The 19,951-nt window shown below is 47.3% G+C and overlaps 1 protein-coding gene across 1 annotated transcript; it reads left to right on the plus strand.

Annotated features, from left to right (window-relative positions):
- The first annotated feature begins 1,605 nt into the window (after positions 1 to 1,605).
- Positions 1,606 to 13,031, plus strand: LOC126413276 (serine/arginine repetitive matrix protein 1-like). Its single transcript, XM_050083177.1, has 2 exons — positions 1,606 to 1,759; positions 12,607 to 13,031. The coding sequence occupies exons 1-2, from the start codon at positions 1,606 to 1,608 to the stop codon at positions 13,029 to 13,031; spliced, it is 579 nt and encodes a 192-aa protein (XP_049939134.1).
- The last annotated feature ends 6,920 nt before the right edge of the window (positions 13,032 to 19,951 follow it).

Here is a 19,951-nt window from a genome sequence, read left to right on the forward strand (position 1 = left end):
CGAGAAAATCGACAGTTAAAAGAAACCGTTGCGGTGAAATAATCTCTACGATTAATACTTTTCCACAGCGTCGTGGCGCAGCGGTAAGGGCTCGGCTTTGTAATCCGAAGGTCGCCGGATCGAATCTCGCACCATGCAATTTTTTTTAGTATTTCTTTTTTGTAATTCAAATATATATATATATATATATATATATATATATATATATATATATATATATATATAATTTCCCGGCAATCAGTTGCAACAATTATACATGTAATAAGTTGTTGAAAGTCGTTTGTCGTGGAAAAACTGGCGACTTCGAACATCATTATGTTTTCCGCAAACAAAGTTGTATTTCACAAATGTTATTAATTGTCTTCATAATGTTAACCACGTACAGTTAATGGACGACGTAGAAACGATATTCCGAAACGAATACGTATAACGTAAGTCAAACGTTCGAATTAGAATAGAGACCCCACGAACACAAATTCGCTGTGGCAGGTATGAAATATAAACTCCGTTACTCGCTCGTTACACTTGAAGGACAGATGTTGAATGGGTCGAAACGAGCCGCCGCATAACAGCGTAGTTGCCTGCTAACTTCGAAAGAAGGTAGATGCGGTCCCTAGCGCAACTTATAAGATCGTGGAAAATCAGTGCGGACGGGAATGCTTTGGTACACCCTGTTAAAAAAACGGAAAAATGGAGGCGGTACAATTGGAGAGCGATCCGCCTTAACCAACATGCATAAGCAATTCATTAATATATATATATATATATATATATATATATATATATATATATATATATATATATATATTGAATTACAAAAAACTAATAATAAAAAAATTGCATGGCGCGAGATTCGATCCGGCGACCTTCAGATTACGAACCCGAGTGCTTACCGCTGCGCCACGACGCTGTAGAAAACAACCGATCGTAGAGAGTATTTCACCGCAACGGTTTCTTTTAACTGTCGATTTTCTTGACAACGGCTGAGAAGTGCATCTTGGTGCTTTGCCACATTACACCTCTGGCCATGAGCTTTTATTATGCGCAGTATGAATCGAATATGAATTTCAAAATTGGCGGCCTCCCCTTGTCAGATAGATATCACCCCTACCCCATTCTAAGCACTACGTGCACCGTGCGTGTGTCTGGCTAGCAGTCATTTCGAGGCCGGGTGTCGCTGCTATCGCCTTGACTGGTTCATATCGATAGCAGGTCGCTGGTCATAGTGGTCTCGCTGATCAGTGTATATTGTCTAGCTACGTGTCTATAGAAGCGGACCTTCCTAAGTTAATTATGCGAACAGTACAGGCTGCGTCGCAGCGGGCTTCTGGTAACTGCCGCCTTGTGAGCTCGTGTTGATATTTCTAAGGAGTGGGAGAGTTCTTCCGCAGAGGAGGGGGGCGGCGACGAGAGGTGCGCCGCGACGGCTAATTACGTCGCGACGAGCGGCGGCGGCGTCGGGGGGCGGCCGCGGCGGGCAATTAGGCCGTGCTGCGCGGCCCGCCGTCCGCCGTCCGGCGCCGTCAAAGAGCGCGTCGCGACGCCGCCCCCGCCCCGGCTTCGTTACGGCGCCGCTAACGAGGCGCGCTGATCCCGCACCGCCTAATGAACCTGCCGCCGCCGCCGCCGCCCCCCGCGTGCCGCCCCCAGCGCCACCGTCAGCCTCCACCCGAGACACCAGACAGCCACACGCGGCAGCCGCCCAGACAGGACCAGCTTCCGGCCCCGGCCACTGGCTGCGGCGCGCCGCCTTCTGCCGGTCTCGCGATCCAGCGGAATCCTACGGCTGGACCCCAACTCCGGAGGTTCTTCGTGAATTACTTCTGAGCATTTCGGTGTATGGCACTCGTGGTGCCCAAAGGCTCGGTACGGAGTAGTAAGAAATCACCTAATATTTGGTACGTTGTACATCCGCAGCTGAAAGGCGTGATAACTAACTTAGGAATATCCACTTCAATTAGACTAATATTTATTCGAACTACGACCGGTTTCGATATTTTAAAATCCATCCGCAAGATGTACGAAACTGTAACATACAAAAGAGGGGAGGAAGAAACATAATGCAAATTAAAACAAAAGAGCAGACTTCCGAAATAAGGGTACATAGAGTGCAGAGTCAAAATCTCGTTCTGGAAACATTTCCCAGGCTGTGGCTAAGCCGTGTCTCCGCAGTATCCTTTCTTTCAGGAGTGCTAGTTCTGCATGGTTCGCAGGAGAGCTTCTGTAAAGTTTGGAAGGTAGGAGACGAGATACTGGCAGAAGTAAAGCTGTGATTACCGGGCGTGAGTCGTGCTTCGGTAGCTCAGATGGTAGAGCACTTGCCCGCGAAAGGCATAGGTCCCGAGTTCGAGTCTCGGTCGGGCACACAGTTTTAATCTGCCAGGAAGTTTCATAAGGGTACATAGTTTTTGTGTTTGGTAGGAAACAATATGCGGTCCGACCGGTCAGTGCAAGAGCTCCAGTCATTCAAATTCGGCGGTCCTAGAACAGATAAAAAAGGGGAGGGGCCAATAAACAAACTGAAGAAAAATGTAAGTTACAGGTGGGTGGGACAAAGTAACCGCAAGCCGCGATCGAACACAGTGCTCACACTGTCCGCCGCCGGACAGCCGCACGGTAGCAACGCTAAACAGTACTGTGCGGAGGGCCACGCCAGAGGTCTGGGTGCGCGGTTCATGTTCTGTTACGTCCTACAGCGCTCGGACCAGTCAGCCCAGATTTTCTGTATCATCGCTGATGACGTCAGTTTATTTGCTTGTACACCGTTTTCGCCAGCACCGCTCCGCACTTCCAGACCGCTTCCGTTTACTTTGTCCAATCCACCTGTATGTTACAGTTTTCGTCAGTTTCTTTATTGGCCCCTCACCTTTTTTATTTTTTCTAGTTCCGCCAACATGCGGTGGTTGAAATTCTAGCACTGACTGGCCCGACCGCATGTCGTGTGTCACCAAATACAATAAGTAAGTCGTCCTATTTCGGAAGTTTGCTCTTTCGGTTTTAAACATATTTTACCCTGGCAGGAGTGGCCGTGCGGTTTAAGAAGTTCTACGTTCTAGGCGACTGATGACCTCAGAAGTTGAGTCGCGTAATACTCAGAGCCAAACATATTTTGCATTAAATTTCTTCCCTCGTCTCCTTCGTGTCTTACAGTTTCATGCACCTGAACACGGAATTTTAAAATCCCGAAACCGGTTGTGGTGTGAATAAATATTGGTACAACTGGAGCGGATCTCCCTCAATGAGACATTTCAAATCCCGATCGAGTAGCTCAGGTTCACGGGTGTTCCTGGGTCTCTCCGCTAAAGTTATCTAATGAAGTCCCAGCGTCACACTTGCCACACGATTAAAGAAACGGGAAGAACATCGATCACGAACTAGAGTAAATTTTAGACGATATTGACTGCATTGTATATACACATATGGGTCCGAAACAGTAGAGGAAGTGGTATACGCCTTTTCATTCCCTCTAATGGCAACTGTCAAGTGGTTGCACTTCCACCTGAAAGCTCCATTTACTGGGTGTTAGGAAATTCCCGTTACAAACCTCTAGAAATTGTGGAGGGAAGTAAGTACATATTATTTTGAACAGGAAATCATGTCCGGAAACGTCACCCAACGACGCTATAGAGCGTCAGTGTTAAATGTGCCGGCGCCTGTGAATGTGTGCGTATACAAGGTGACTCCGTGTTGAAGCTTTCACGGGAAGTGGAGCGGAATGACTGCATCAATTTGTGGTAAGGATCCCTGCACTAGAAACGAACGAGTCAAAATTTATTAGCGAAAATCGTTATGACGCCTCTGACAGTGGAATACATATACCAGTACTGTCGTTGCTAAGACTGTACGGTAGGCAACTTTCAGAGGTGGTAGTAAGGACCAAAACAAGAAGCTTGAGTTCTGTTTGTCAGGGCAAATTATGTGGGTCAGAAATGACATGACAAAAACAAGCAAAGACATAGTGCGTTCAGTGTCACTCAGCAGTATAAGTAGGTTCAGTTGTATTAAAGAATTTAAGTAAAAACGTACAAGTTTCACGGCCTCAGTTATTTCAGTTTAAGTAAAAATTTATTTAATTGAAGAAGTTTCAAGGTCATTAGTCGGCCGAATTGTTAGGTACACCTCTCCAGGCTGTTCTGTGCGAGCTCTTCATCTCTTCATCTCTGCATAACTACAGATATACACATCCATTTTAGGCTACTCAGCACAGTCGGGCCTCGACCCTTACAGTTCCCTGTATTACCGAAAACCCGTTCCTTGATAGCTCGGGATGTGTTCTAGTAAGTGATCCCCCTTTTTACTCTGATTGTGCAGTAAAAGTGTGCTCTGCCCCACTCTGTTCACTACCTCTTCATTCGTTATCCTACCTTCTTGTAGTGTTGTACACTGAGGGCGTCCCGTACTGTAGGGCTTGGACACGTTTCCTGTCTGCTGGAATCGTTGCCATAATCCTGAGATCACATTTTGAGCACACGGAAGGCCCGTGCTACGACCTGCTGTGCTTGACCAGCCTCCAGTCGCCCTAGTATTCTACCCCTCGTAAGGTCATAAATATGTGTTCTTTGAGCCATTTTAAACACACAGTTACCATTAGCACGTCTGAAAACGTCTGCACACTTACTCGCTGCACCGTACTCTGACCTGCACCAACACACCTCTTCATATGTAGACTGCTGCCAGCGCCACCGTGCGACGACCACAGGTCATATGGACCGGATGGTCATACCCCGGGGTTATTTAAACCCGCAAACTGCCCGCCAGAGCGTTGTTTCACCATGTATCAGCGTTATCCTTAATTATATTAGAACAAATAAGCCCTCGGCCACAAATATTAAGTCAAAATTGACCAGGTTTCGACGCTACTATGAGCGTCGTCTTCAGAATTAAACTAACTGTTCTAAAACATAATAGGTATATAAGACATTAATAAACTAAAGTGTGTACTGACTGGAAAGAGACGCAGTACTTACAAGTCACATTCTAAAAAAATCTAAGCCGGAAAGGCGACGTCATGAAAAGTTGTAAATAAGATAAGATGGCGAGCCGGTAAGGGCTGCTCGTACCTGAGTGAACACGGGTTAATTTATAAGCATGAGTGTGTATTCGGCTTTAAAATTTTATCTTTTTGAGGAAAACTTTTGTTACTACAGCGAGTCTGCATTTTATATCCCATTTGCTTTCTATCATCGCTGGTGATTTTGCTACCCAAATAGTAAAACTGGTATACTACTGGAAGTGTGTTGTTTGCTCATTTAATTCCGTTTTCATCACGTCATTTAATTCCACTACTGCCCATCACCCGTATTTTACTTTTGTCGATATTCACCCTACACTGGTGTGCAAGACTTAAGGTCCAAAATAACTTTTGCATGCGCTGAGTGTCACAATAATATTGAGTGGCGAGTTTACCGTGTACAAAAATTTGGAGGTCAGTAGTCCGTTGCAACTTTATGCCTCCTCACACCGTAGTACATGGACCACCAAAACGATCTACATCTACATGGATACTCTTAAAATCACATTTAAGTGCTTGTCACAGGGTTAATCGAACCACAGTTCTCTGTTATCTCGTATAGCGCGCGGAAAGAACGATCACACACATCTTTCCGTACGAGCTCTGCTTCCCCTTATTTTATCATGGTGATCGTTTCTCCCTATGTAGGTCGGTGTCAACAAAAGACTTTCACATTCGGAGGAAAAAGATGGTGATTGGAATTTCGTGAGGGGATTCCTCTCCAACGAAAAATGCATTTTTTTTAATGATGTCCACCCCAAATCCAGTATCATTTCACTGACAATCTCTCCCCTATTTCGCAATAATACAAAACGTGCTGCCCTTCTTTGAACTTTTTCGATGTACTCCGTCAGTCGTATCTGGTAGGGATCGCACACTGCGCAGCAGTATTCTAAATGAAGACGGACAAGTGTAGGCGTTCTCCTTCGTAGATCTGTTACATTTCCTAAGTGTCCTGCCAATAAAACGCAGTCTTTGGTTGGCCTTCCCTACAACATTTTCTATGTGTTCCTTCCAATTTAAGTTGTTCGTAATTGTAATACCTAGGTATTTAGCTGAATTTACGGCTTTTAGATTAGACTGAATTATCGTATAACCGAAGTCTGAGTTCCTTTTAGCACTCATATGGATGACCTCACACTTTTCGTTATTTAGGGTCAATTGGCAAGTTTCGCACCATATATATATATCTTTTCAAAATCGTTTTTCAATTTGTTTTGATCTTCTGATAGCTTTAGTAGTCGATATATGACAGCGTCATCTGCAAACAACCTAAGACGGCTGCTCAGATTGTCTCGCAAATCGTTTGTATAGATAAGGAACTTCTGTTTTACTTCATGACTTTCCGTCAGTTACTACGATCTGTGACCTCTCTGACAGAAAATCACAAGTCCAGTCCCATAACAAAGACGATATTCCGTAGGCACGCAATTTCACTACAAGCTGCTTGTGTGATACAGTGTCAAAAGTATCCCGGAAATCCAGAAATACGCAATGAATTTGAAATCCCTTGTCGATAGCACTCAACATTCGCGCGTGTGAAGAGTTAGTTGTGCTTCACAACAATGGTGTTTTCTAATCGTTTTCTACAGTGTTGGACGTACCCTGTTATTCTGAGAGGTGAGAAAATGTAATGCACCCAGCAACATTGTCGGAAATTATCGGTTTGGTAGTCAAGGCATGGTGTGGGGAGGTATAATGTTGCACAGATGTACTGACCTCCAAACCAGTGAACACGATAGACTCACTGAACAGTGTTACTGTGGCACTCTACTGTTTCTCCATGTGCGTCTTTCCAGTGGTGCATTCGGACCTGACTTCATTTTTATTGATTCCACTGCGCGACCGGGTCGAATAGCGTGGGTGGAGGAGGTCGTGAAACAATAGTATATTCCAGGAATGGAGTGGCCAGCCCGTTCTCCCGACTTCGATGCCTTCGAGCACGTTTCGGGTGCATTGGGGAACGGTATTGCCAAGACGTCCAGATGCACTAACAGCCACCCAGAAGTTGCGGGTTTCGCTGGTGGAGTAATGGAACGCCCTACCGCGAGAACTGCTTACCAACCTTGTGACGAGCACTGAAGCACCTTGCAGAGCATGTACACCGTCTGCGGTGATTACACGCCGTATTTTGAACCATATCGCGCCTTCCGTAATGACCAAGGCACTATCGTTAAGTCGCGGCGACTTCAGTTTAATTATTGTCTCAGAATAAAGAAACCACTTCTGATGGTCTCGTTGCGTATTTGTTTAAGTTGCCTTTTGTAGTGCAGCGTAGTATAGTGTCCTGTACTGTACTGTAAGAGTGCTTTCTGTGTGTGGTCCTCCGCGCGGTGTAGCCGTGCTGTCTTAGGCGTCTTGCCACGGTTCGCGCGGCTCCCCCCTCCGAGGTTCGAGTCCTCCATTGGGCATGGGTGCGTGTATTGTCCTTAGCGTAAGTTAGCTTAAGTTACATTAAGTAGTGTGTAAGACTAGGGACCGGTGATCTCAGCAGTTTGGTCCCATAGAACTTACCACAAATTCCCAGATATGTGTGGTCCAAGTTTCACTGGCCTATGTTTCTTGGCAGTGGCTCATGATGCAAAAGTTACTTTGGTCCTTACGATTTGCACACCAATGTGTAACCTGTATTCAAGACTATATCGATTCCATCTCAATGCTCACGGAACTATAACCTCGACACAATTAGATTTTTGTATCTATTAACATACTGGAAATTCTTTTGTTTTTCTTTTCTTTTTGTTTTGTTTCAGCACTCTTTTTTGCAGACTCCCCGTAAAACGCGGAGCTAGTAGGCACACGAAGTGCAGTCACACACTTTTTATTACCATCTTAAGGGAAAAAAAGGTTATATGATTTATTATTTGTTTGTTGTGCAGGAGCATGTTTGCAGTCGTGGTGCACGCTAAAATCCCTCGTCACAGTACGGTAGCAAACCGCTAAACGAGCCAAAAAGACAGCGCAGTGTTCGAGAAGTGGAGTATCTCACGGTAGTCCACTTTCTGTATTTAACGGGAAGCACCGCCGCAAAGATTCCATGCTGAGGTGGTGGAAGTGTACAGCAACAAAACACAGTGGTCAGGGGCCGTAAAAACATCCACTGTCGTCAGACAAGTGTGAATGACGAACAGAGAAGTGGCAGACCGCGTCTTTGTGTAGCAGATAGAAGCGGGCCGGCTGGTGCCCCAACACCGGTGTATCTCAGTCGGAACGGTAACGGAAGCCTGAGGAGTTGTACACACTACTACACAAAGTCGAGAGGTTTTTGTATCTAGACGTTCTCTATAGACAATTGAACGAATTTGTGTGTAGACAACTGAGAAACATTTCTTGTCTGTTAACACGCTGTTGCAACAAAATCGCAGAAGTTTTGAGCCCTGTTCGAAATGGGAGACATGAGAGAATTCATAGACAGAGTTGAACAACACTTCGTAGTGTGGAGGTGTTGGTTGGTCTCCAGTTATTCTCTCTGCGCCGTGGAAAACGCTTCGTCGGATTTTTATTAGTTTCTTTTTTAATATGACGTATCAAGATTTAGGCAACGCACAAAGTGTTTCGGCTGACTGAAGCTTTTCACGCGGCATCATGTTTATGTGAAATTTCTAATTCCGAATATAAAAACCGCAACAAGAAAAGGTTGGTTGTTAAAGAGCTGGTCAAGAAAATACTGTCAGTGAGTGATGGGGAAAGCACGCCGTCTTCCACTGCCAAAGATGGAAGTAAATTACTTCCGAAACGATGCCCCTCCGCAAACTATTAAAATTTCCATTATTGCCACTGCACAAGGCGCGATCCCACCAAGGTCAGCGATATTTAGCAAGTGACAAGGAACAAGGCAGTCTGGTGTGTGAAACGCCTGGGTTAGCGGGACAGAGCGGATTAGGTAGTAGACAGGGGCCAAAATAGTTTCTCTCAGTTGCACTCAACATACAAACTTTATTTATAATAATGGCTCTGAGCACTACGGGACTTAACGTCTGAGGTCATCAGTCCCATAGACTTAGAACTACTTAAACATAACCAACCTAAGGACATCACACACATCCATGCCCGAGGCAGGATTCGAACCTGCGACCGTAGCAGCACCGCGGTTCCAAACTGAAGCACCTAGAACCACTCGGCCACAACGGTCCGCCTTTATTTATGAACGCACAATATTACAACAAGGATGCAAAACACCCAAAACTTTAATCGACCTCCTTTGATTAGATCGGCTGAAGGTCACACTCAAAATCCAAGACACAAGGCCTAAGCAAGAAATTGAAATACAGGGTTCTTCTGGACGTTTCACCCAAAAATATTTTCTAAATCTTCAATCTAAACAGGCTGTTGGCCTTCGCAATTTAATTTTAATGAAACTCGGCTGGAAGCTACATATCAATCAATAAGATGTCTTTCAGTCAAAAGGCAGAAGCCCTTAAATTAAAACATTTCATGCGAAATTCGGCTGAAGGCCCCATACAAAAGCATAAGAATCTCATGCATTAAGTGCAAAACAAGAACAATTAAGATATATTAATACTCGGATGAAGGCCACATATCAACAAAATATGTTTAACGGCTTAATGCCTAGAAAAAGAGTTTCAATTTAAATGGTGAAAGGCTTTATCTTGTAACATCTAATGTAAAAATCGGCTGAAGGCCCCATATAAAAGAATAACAATGTTATGCCTTAAGGGCAACACAAGAACATTACTTTAAGAGATATTGATACTAGGCTGAAGGCCACACATCAACCAAATAACTAAAACCGAAACAGGGAAATTACTGGAATGAGATTTTCACTCTGCAGCGGAGTGTGCGCTGATATGAAACTTCCTGGCAGATTAAAACTGTGCGCCCGACCTAGAAAATGGTTCAAATGGCTCTGAGCACTATGGGACTCAACTGCTGTGGTCATAAGTCCCCTAGAACTTAGAACTACTTAAACCTAACTAACCTAAGGACATCACACACATCCATGCCCGAGGCAGGATTCGAACCTGCGACCGTAGCGGCCGTGCGGTTCCAGACTGAAGCGCCTTTAACCGCTCGGCCACTCCGGCCGGCGCCCGACCAAGACTCGAACTCGGGACCTTTGCCGTTAGCGGGCAAGTGCTCCACCAACTGAGCTACCGAAGCACGACTCACGCCCGGTACTCACAGCTTTACTTCTGCCAGTATCTCGTCTCCCACCTTGCAAACTTTACAGAAGCTCTCCTGCGAACCTTGCAGAACTAGCACTCCTGAAAGAAAGGATATTGCGGAGACATGGCATAGCCACAGCCTGGGGGATGTTTCCAGAATGAGATTTTAACTCTGCAGCGGAGTGTGCGCTAATATGAAACTTCCTGGCAGATTAAGACTGTGTGCCCGACCGAGACTCGAACTCGGGACCTTTGCCTTTCGCGGACAAGTGCTCCACAAACTGAGCTACCGAAGCACGACTCACGCTCCGTACTCACAGCTTTACTTCTGCCAGTTTCATATCAGCGCACACTCCGCTGCAGAGTGAAAATCTCATTCTGGAAACATCCCCTAGGCGGTGACTAAGCCATGTCTCCGCCATATCCTTTCTTTCAGGAGTGCTAGTTCTGCAAGGTTCGCAGGAGAGCTTCTGTAAAGTTTGGAAGGTGGGAGACGAGATACTGGCAGAAGTAAAGCTGTGAGTACCGGGCGTAAGTCGTGCTTCGGTAGCTCAGTTGGTGGAGATCTTGCCCGCGAAAGGCAAAGGTCCCGAGTTCGAGTCTCGGTCGCGCACACAGTTTTAATCTGCCAGGAAGTTTCAGGTAAATTACTATTTAACACACAAGGAAAGGCGCTCAGAAGTTTCCAAGGGTGACATGGGGTTGTAACACTAACACCCGTTTAGGTGAGACAGGCAGCCTGCCCAACGATTTCTTAATCTGACGACAACCCAACCAACAGACAGCCGACCGAACAATGAACAAGATTAGGTCCGCTCCATCCAACCAGCAAAACGACGACAAGATTTCAATACAACGACACACAGAATATTGGCGCACACAACGACCAACAACACCTCAGCTGTGCTGGACAGCAAAAACACGACGAGGAAAATACACTGCCGAAAATTACCTCAACGACCAGGGCAGGTAACCGGAACGTCGACGGCCACAAGGCATAAAATACCGCTGGTCAAATTCAATAACAGGGAAAAAATTAAGTTAAGTTTAAACTCCACAGGAAGACAAATGGTTCAAATGGCTCTGAGCACTATGGGACTCAACTGCTGAGGTCATTAGTCCCCTAGAACTTAGAACTAGTTAAACCTAACTAACCTAAGGACATCACAAACATCCATGCCCGAGGCAGGATTCGAACCTGCGACCGTAGCGGTCCTGCGGTTCCAGACTGCAGCGCCTTTAACCGCACGGCCACTTCGGCCGGCTCCACAGGAAGACAGCTGGAATCTCAGCCAACTTGAATACACACACGTTGTTGCTCGCGGGAACGTCCCAAAAGCGACAACCAGGATCAAGCGAGGAAATGTAAACAGTTGAGGCTCGATAGTAGGTTAAGTGAGGACTCAACTTTCATGTCCAAGATCGGTGGGCGACGAACTTCGTAGCACCCGCAAGCAGCACCTCACACTCCAACGCCGGCCGGTGTGGCCGTGCGGTTCTATGCGCTTCAGTCTGGAATCGCGAGACCGCTACGGTCGCAGGTTCGAATCCTGCCTCGCACATGGATGTGTGTGATTTCCTTAGGTTAGTTAGATTTAAGTAGTTCTAAGTTCTAGAGGACTGATGACCTCAGCTGGTAAGTCCCATAGTGCTCAGAGCCATTTGAACCATTTCACAGTCCAACCGTGCGTGCACACCGCCAGCAGCCCCGGCCAGAGTACGCGCCACGGAGACTTCCTCGCTGCTCCACGCCAATCGATCGACTGCCCAGGCCCGGATACGGACAAAGGATCAAATACACGTCGGCCGATGAGACGACCGAACGAACGACCAACCAACGGTTGTTCCCACTCCAGTCTCCTTCAGCCGGACAGTTCAAGTTTGTCGCCAGCGGTCGGCGAGAACTGGCTGTCCGCGCCACACCGGCGCTCCGTCCCCAACTTCACTGCCGCTGCGTACCGACTGCACTGCTGGTCCGTCTCCAACAGACTGCCAGACACACGACGACCCGGAAATACTATCGGTCGCTCCAGACGTGGTACGACAGTGCACTTATCGATACGCGCTGCTGCTGCCGCTCACGGGCAAGTAAGGCAGGAAGTTAGTGACGCCAGTAAATGGAATAAGAAAATTAGGTGACAGTAACGTAATAGAAGATGACAAACCATAAATGGCATGAACACGAGCCGTGCACGAGAGAAAGTACCTCGAGTGTATGTACCTTGTCTAGCTACAGGTCAGTAGACAGTAGTGCCTCTACAGTGCATACTGACAGTCGTCCGGTTTTGTGTGCGAGTACCTTGAAGGAAGGAGTACATGACGCCAGCTGCCGGCTCCCCATTCTACTGTACCGCGCTGTGGGTCCTGGCCTGCGCTGACCACCCTCGCTGCCTGCTGCCTGTCCTTCCCCCGGCGCTGGCCAGTTGCTCAACAGCCACCGGGGCCGGCGCCGCGCGCTCTGCTTTCCAGACAGCCGGACAGTGTCTGGCAGCCAGCAGGTGCGGCCCCCCGCCTGTAGGCTGATCCGCCGCCTGCTCATTACGGAGCCGTGCTGCCGCGCTGCGCTCAAGAAGAAGAGCAGAGCCCCAGAAGCCGCGCCCGGCAGTGCTGTGCTGTGCAGGCAATTAGGGCGCCGCTGCAGGCGGCCTGGCGGCCGGGCAGCGCCGCTAACGAGGCGCCGATTGGGCGCGCGTAATGAGCCGGCCGCCAATTACACGCCGGCGCCGCTCGCCGGTCTCGCAGCCAGACTTAGAGGCCAGGCCAGACACTGTGTCCTCGCCCGGTCCTCGCCCGCCACGTACACGCGCCCCAGGAGACGCTCCAGCCGCGAACCACCTCACGGCCGCGTCTTCACCTCCACACACACCAGCCAACAGCAAACGCCACTAGCATAAGCTTCGAGGTCGGCTCACACTGGATCGGTAACTTAGTCAAATGCCGACCGATTTACGAGGACCAGTATGAAAGTAATCCCTTAACCTTTCCTCCTTCATTAAGTCGGTATTACAGTAATCACGAACTTGTCACATTTCTGCAAACCACGTTCCATACGCCATTCCAGTAACAGTGTACTGTATAAACAGATGACAGCACTGTACGAGGTTAGAAAATACTAGACGCTGACGTACGCGAAAGATAAGGTGTCATCATCTCGGACAATTTAAAAATTTAGTCAACAGTCAGATCAAAAATGGAATTATTTGACCATGGCAAGAGTCTCTTGGCTGAGCGTTCGAAGGCGCTGCAGTCTTGGGCTGTGCGGCTGGTTCCGGTGGAGGTTCGAGTCCTCCATCGGTCAGGGGTGTGTTGCGTCTATCCTTAGGATAATTTAGGTTAAGTAGTGTGTAAGACTGATGACATTGGCAGTTAAGTCCCATAAGTTAAAAAAAAAGTGTTTTTCCCCCCTCCCCCCCCCCCCCCCCGAAGTACATGACAACTAACAGGGTATTTGGAGAAGGTAGCTCCAGTTTAAAGTGGCAGCCATTCGTCATTTAGGCCTGTGGTTCCCAACAGGTGTTCCGCGGACCCCCAGGGGTCCGCGAGCTATGCCAGAGGGGTCCGCAACATGCTTTTAGAATAAAAAAAATATTACATATACACTCCTGGAAATGGAAAAAAGAACACATTGACACCGTTGTGTCAGACCCATCACACTTAATCCGGACACTGCGAGAGGGCTGTACAAGCAATGATCACACGCACGGCACAGCGGACACACCAGGAACCGCGGTGTTGGCCGTCGAATGCCGCTAGCTGCACAGCATTTGTGCACCGCCGCCGTCAGTGTCAGCCAGTTTGCCGTGGCATACGGAGCTCCATCGCAGTCTTTAACACTGGTAGCATGCCGCGACAGCGTGGACGTCAACCGTATGTGCAGTTGACTGACTTTGAGCGAGGGCGTATAGTGGGCATGCGGGAGGCCGGGTGGACGTGCCGCCGAATTGCTCAACACGTGGGGCGTGAGGTCTCCACAGTACATCGATGTTGTCGCCAGTGGTCGGCGGAAGGTGCACGTGCCCGTCGACCTGGGACCGGACCGCAGCGACGCACGGATGCACGCCAAGACCGTAGGATCCTACGCAGTGCCGTAGGGGACCGCACCGCCACTTCCCAGCAAATTAGGGACACTGTTGCTCCTGGGGTATCGGCGAGGACCATTCGCAACCGTCTCCATGAAGCTGGGCTACGGTCCCGCACACCGTTAGGCCGTCTTCCGCTCACGCCCCAACATCGTGCAGCCCGCCTCCAGTGGTGTCGCGACAGGCGTGAATGGAGGGACGAATGGAGACGTGTCGTCTTCAGCGATGAGAGTCGCTTCTGCCTTGGTGCCAATGATGGTCGTATGCGTGTTTGGCGCCGTGCAGGTGAGCGCCACAATCAGGACTGCATACGACCGAGGCACACAGGGCCAACATCCGGCATCATGGTGTGGGGAGCGATCTCCTACACTGGCCGTACACCACTGGTGATCGTCGAGGGGACACTGAATAGTGCACGGTACATCCAAACCGTCATCGAACCCATCGTTCTACCATTCCTAGACCGGCAAGGGAACTTGCGGTTCCAACAGGACAATGCACGTCTGCATGTATCCCGTGCCACCCAACGTGCTCTAGAAGGTGTAAGTCAACTACCCTGGCCAGCAAGATCTCCGGATCTGTCCCCCATTGAGCATGTTTGGGACTGGATGAAGCGTCGTCTCACGCGGTCTGCACGTCCAGCACGAACGCTGGTCCAACTGAGGCGCCAGGTGGAAATGGCATGGCAAGCCGTTCCACAGGACTACATCCAGCATCTCTACGATCGTCTCCATGGGAGAATAGCAGCCTGCATTGCTGCGAAAGGTGGATATACACTGTACTAGTGCCGACATTGTGCATGCTCTGTTGCCTGTGTCTATGTGCCTGTGGTTCTGTCAGTGTGATCATGTGATGTATCTGACCCCAGGAATGTGTCAATAAAGTTTCCCCTTCCTGGGACAATGAATTCACGGTGTTCTTATTTCAATTTCCAGGAGTGTATTTCGTATTACAGCAATTTTTTTGTTTTGGCCGCTTCCTGCATGAGCAGAGCTTTAGCGAACGCTAACTTCTGACTCTTAATTTGGCTTTTTTAGGCACTTCATACTGTGAAATGACAAGGTACCAATCATGAGGGGGGTCCTCGAGAAAATTTTGTTGGGAACCCCTGATTAAGGCTAACAGCCAGCACACAGAGAAGGCGCCGAGACACTGATGAGAGGGCAATATTCCCTAATGAACTACAACAGAATTAATCTAACGTTGAGGCAGTAACATGTAGATTGCATTCTCCCAAAGAGAGAGTTCTACCAGGCAATATAGCAGCGATGTTTGTTGTGGAAAACTTCTTAGTGGATTAAACCAGATAGCATAGAGGTCACACGGAAAGGCCGTGGGCAACCAAATCAGTTATGACGGATATAACAGAAGCCGTTATCCGCAGAGAGGGTGATCACTAATCAGCTGGAGTACGGAAGAGTCTCCGTACGAAGTGGCGGCGCCGCCGTAGCAGCAGATGTATAGATTCTTCAGCCACGAGGGGCCGGTGGAAGGACTCTGGAGCACGTAACAACTGCGACATAAGTAGTTATTGTTCATTTCCTGGAAATGTATTCAACTGACACTGTCTGTCTCTGTCTCAAAGACTAATACCTCAGCATTTCAGTAAATGACAGTACCAGGTCATGACGACTCGTCTCCCGTACTCCAAAGCCTATAGTAATACTAAAACAGGCCCAGGGGCAGTAACTATCCCAACGCGTGTAATTAACAGCACTTGTCTCCATTCATTTCGATAGTTGCCTGACTGTATGGTAAAGGGTAGTAGATCTGACCCCTCACCTACTCTAATTCATAATTTTACTTGTATCTATCAGCTCAATAAAAGTGTTGAAACTTCCTGGCAGATTAAAACAGTGTGCAGACTGAGACTCGAACTCGGTACCTTTGCCTTTCGCGGAAAAGTGCTCTACTATCTGAGCTACCCAAGCACGACTCACGTCCTGTTCAAAAATGGTTCAAATGGCTCTGACCACTATGGGACTCAACTTCTAAGGTCATCAGTCCCCTAGAACTTAGAACTACTTAAACCTAACTAACCTAAGGACATCACAAACATCCATGCCCGAGGCAGGAGTCGAGCCTGCGACCGTAGCAGTCGCGTGGTTCCAGACTGTAGCGCCTAGAACCGCTCGGCCATCGCGTCCCATCCTCACAGCTTTACATCCCCCAGTATCTAGTCTCAATAAAAGTGTTACAGGAAAATAATGACTTACAACTTCTGCAGAATCTATCTGCACATTACTTCTTTATAGTGGACAATATTGACATTAAGAAAGTCCCACTCAACCAAAGAGAGTCTTTCTCACCCTTATTACTGTTCTCAAGGACGAAGCCTATTTCAGAGAAGCACCTCGGTCTCACCAACGTCCTCATTGCTCCACGCAGATAACACCGACTCTATACTAGTGAAAGGCACCATCTGTGCCGGGACGCCACTCTTGGAAGTCTCAGTAAGGTGTATGGACCTGGTACGGTAGACAACTGCTTCGTCGCTGAAGAGAAGCTGGAGGGCGACCACAGTTGGCTGAAAGAACACGTAACCGTCAGCCAGCGGGTGCAGTGACTTCACACCACATCCAGTGTCTCGACCAAATTACCCGTGACGACCTCCGGGTAACAACTGATGAATTGTGTCCACAGTTGTCCATTGGTAAAGGAGGTGTGATGCCCATCGTTGAAAAACTCGGCTGCTCCCAGATTTGTGCACTCTGGGTACCAAAAATGTTGACCGACCAGAATATGGAACCAAACAAAACAATATCATCGATTCTGTAGCAGGGGTAGGAGTTTTTGGTGAAAACTGTGACTGGAGACGTCGTTTGTATTCAAGAAATAGGCGAGGGAATGGCATCATTAACATCGCCGACAAACAAATAATCCAGAACAGTGTGTGCTGCTTCCAAGGTTACGGCGAAAATCTTTTTGGGACGCAGATGATGTGATTCTGGTTTATCTTTTGGTGATCGGGTGCAAACTAAACTCCATAAAACAGTGAAAACCCTCGAAAATTTCAAAGCGTATCTTCAGTGAGTTCGGCCATTGAAAGTTAATGCGGCTGTTCTTTCGCATGACAATGCAAGACCACACTCCAGTCAGTTCACCAATAAACTGGCTAGGAAGGCTGGCACCATCCACGACACAGCCCTGACCTTGCGCCACCAGACTCCTATCTTCTGGGCCACAGAAAGGAGTGCATCTGCTACGTAACTTTGAAGATACGGAGACCTGAAAAACTTCTGGGCGCCAGTCGTCGAGGAAGCAGGTGTATGTTTCCTAACCAAAAGGATACACATGCTATTATTTCGAGGTCGAAAACAACTGTGGACAGTGATAGTTCAAAATGTTCAAATGTGTGTGAAATCTTATGGGACTTAACGGCTAAGGTCATCAGTCCCTAAGCTTACACACTACTTAACCTAAATTATCCTAAGGACAAACACACACACCCATGCCCGAGGGAGGACTCGAACCTCCGCCGGGAACAGCCGCACAGTCCATGACTGCAGCGCCCAGAACGCTCGGCTAATCCCGCGCGGTGACAGTGATAGTGACAATACTTAAAAGTGACGTGTCAGTCATGAATGTTCCAGCTGTTACCTTTCTCGTAAAATAAAATGTTTAGCAATATGATTATTACTTTCTGATTGATCCTGCTGGCAGTAAACGTCTTTGGACGACTTTGCTTGTAAAACAGTTTAGCGAGCACGAATTGGACACCAGCCGTGCGACTAGGTCTCCGCTCATCAACTCCACTGCGGACAGCGTCCCTTTAGCAGACCAATGTCTCTTCGTTTAGCTCTCTCTGTCTTGTGAATCGGCAACATTGTTGGATGGGGTGCTGATACGACGGTCCAGTTGCTTACTGCATGCACACAACAGGAGTCCTCCCCGCATGTGAAATGCCAGCTGAACAAAAATAAAGCAGCAAAGGCAAACAGAATTGCTCAGCTGCGAAAGGCGATGAGAGTTGCGCGGTTATTAACATTGAGTTAAAACCACCAGGTTAAGAATAGTAGCAGTTTTCTTCCCTACATGAAGGAGGTGTCTTACCATTCTTAAATGTTTCATCTCATAATAACAACACAGTTACAGTTTTATACAGCTGTTTCACTTCACAGATGACCACAGGAAACTTTATGCCTGAATTCAAGCTCTTATCCCAAGAAAACAATGTTTTTTTTTTTTTAAATTGAAGACCAGCAAACTTCAAGCGCTGATAGAAAGCACCGAAGCTGAAATCGTTATAGGTACAGAAAGCTGGCTTAAGCCAGAGATAAATTCTGCCGAAATTTTTACAAAGGTACAGACGGTGTTTAGAAAGGATAGATTGCATGCAACCGGTGGTGGAGTGTTCGTCGCTGTTAGTAGTAGTTTATCCTGTAGTGAAGTAGAAGTGGATAGTTCCTGTGAATTATTATGGGTGGAGGTTACACTAAACAACCGAACTAGGTTAATAATTGGCTCCTTTTACCGACCTCCCGACTCAGCAGCATTAGTGGCAGAACAACTGAGAGAAAATTTGGAATACATTTCACATAAATTTTCTCAGCATGTTATAGTCTTAGGTGGAGATTTCAATTTACCAGATATAGACTGGGACACTCAGATGTTTAGGACGGGTGGTAGGGACAGAGCATCGAGTGACATTATACTGAGTGCACTATCCGAAAATTACCTCGAGCAATTAAACAGAGAACCGACTCGTGGAGATAACATCTTGGACCTACTGATAACAAACAGACCCGAACTTTTCGACTCTGTATATACAAAACAGGGAATCAGTGATCATAAGGCCTTTGCAGCATCCCTGAATATGGAAGTTAATAGGAATATAAAAAAAGGGAGGAAGGTTTATCTGTTTAGCAAGAGTAATAGAAGGCAGATTTCAGACTACCTAACAGATCAAAACGAAAATTTCTGTTCCGACACTGACAATGTTGAGTGTTTATGGAAAAAGTTCAAGGCAATCGTAAAATGCGTTTTAGACAGGTACGTGCCGAGTAAAACTGTGAGGGACGGGAAAAACCCACCGTGGTACAACAACAAAGTTAGGAAACTACTGCGAAAGCAAAGAGAGCTCCACTCCAAGTTTAAACGCAGCCAGAACCTCTCAGACAAACAGAAGCTAAACGATGTCAAAGTTAGCGTAAGGAGGGCTATGCGTGAAGCGTTCATTGAATTCGAAAGTAAAATTCTATGTACCGACTTGACAGAAAATCCTAGGAAGTTCTGGTCTTACGTTAAATCAGTAAGTGGCTCGAAACAGCATATCCAGACACTACGGGATGATGATGGCATTGAAACAGAGGATGACACGCGTAAAGCTGAAATACTAAACACCTTTCTCCAAAGCTGTTTCACAGAGGAAGACTGCACTGCAGTTCCTTCTCTAAATCCTCGCACAATCGAAAAAATGGCTGACATCGAAATAAGTGTCCAAAGAATAGAAAAGCAACTGGAATCACTCAATAGAGGAAAGTCCACTGGACCTGACGGGATACCAATTCGATTCTACACAGAGTACGCGAAAGAACTTGCCCCCCTTCTAACAGCCGTGTACCGCATGTCTCTAGAGGAACGGAGGGTTCCAAATGATTGGAAAAGAGCACAGATAGTTCCAGTCTTCAAGAAGGGTCGTCGAGCAGATGCGCAAAACTATAGACCTATATCTCTTACGTCGATCTCTTGTAGAATTTTAGAACATGTTTTTTGCTCGCGTATCATGTCATTTC

The sequence above is a fragment of the Schistocerca serialis genome, chromosome 7, assembly GCF_023864345.2.
Source record: "Schistocerca serialis cubense isolate TAMUIC-IGC-003099 chromosome 7, iqSchSeri2.2, whole genome shotgun sequence".
Taxonomy (NCBI): Eukaryota; Metazoa; Arthropoda; class Insecta; order Orthoptera; family Acrididae; genus Schistocerca; species Schistocerca serialis.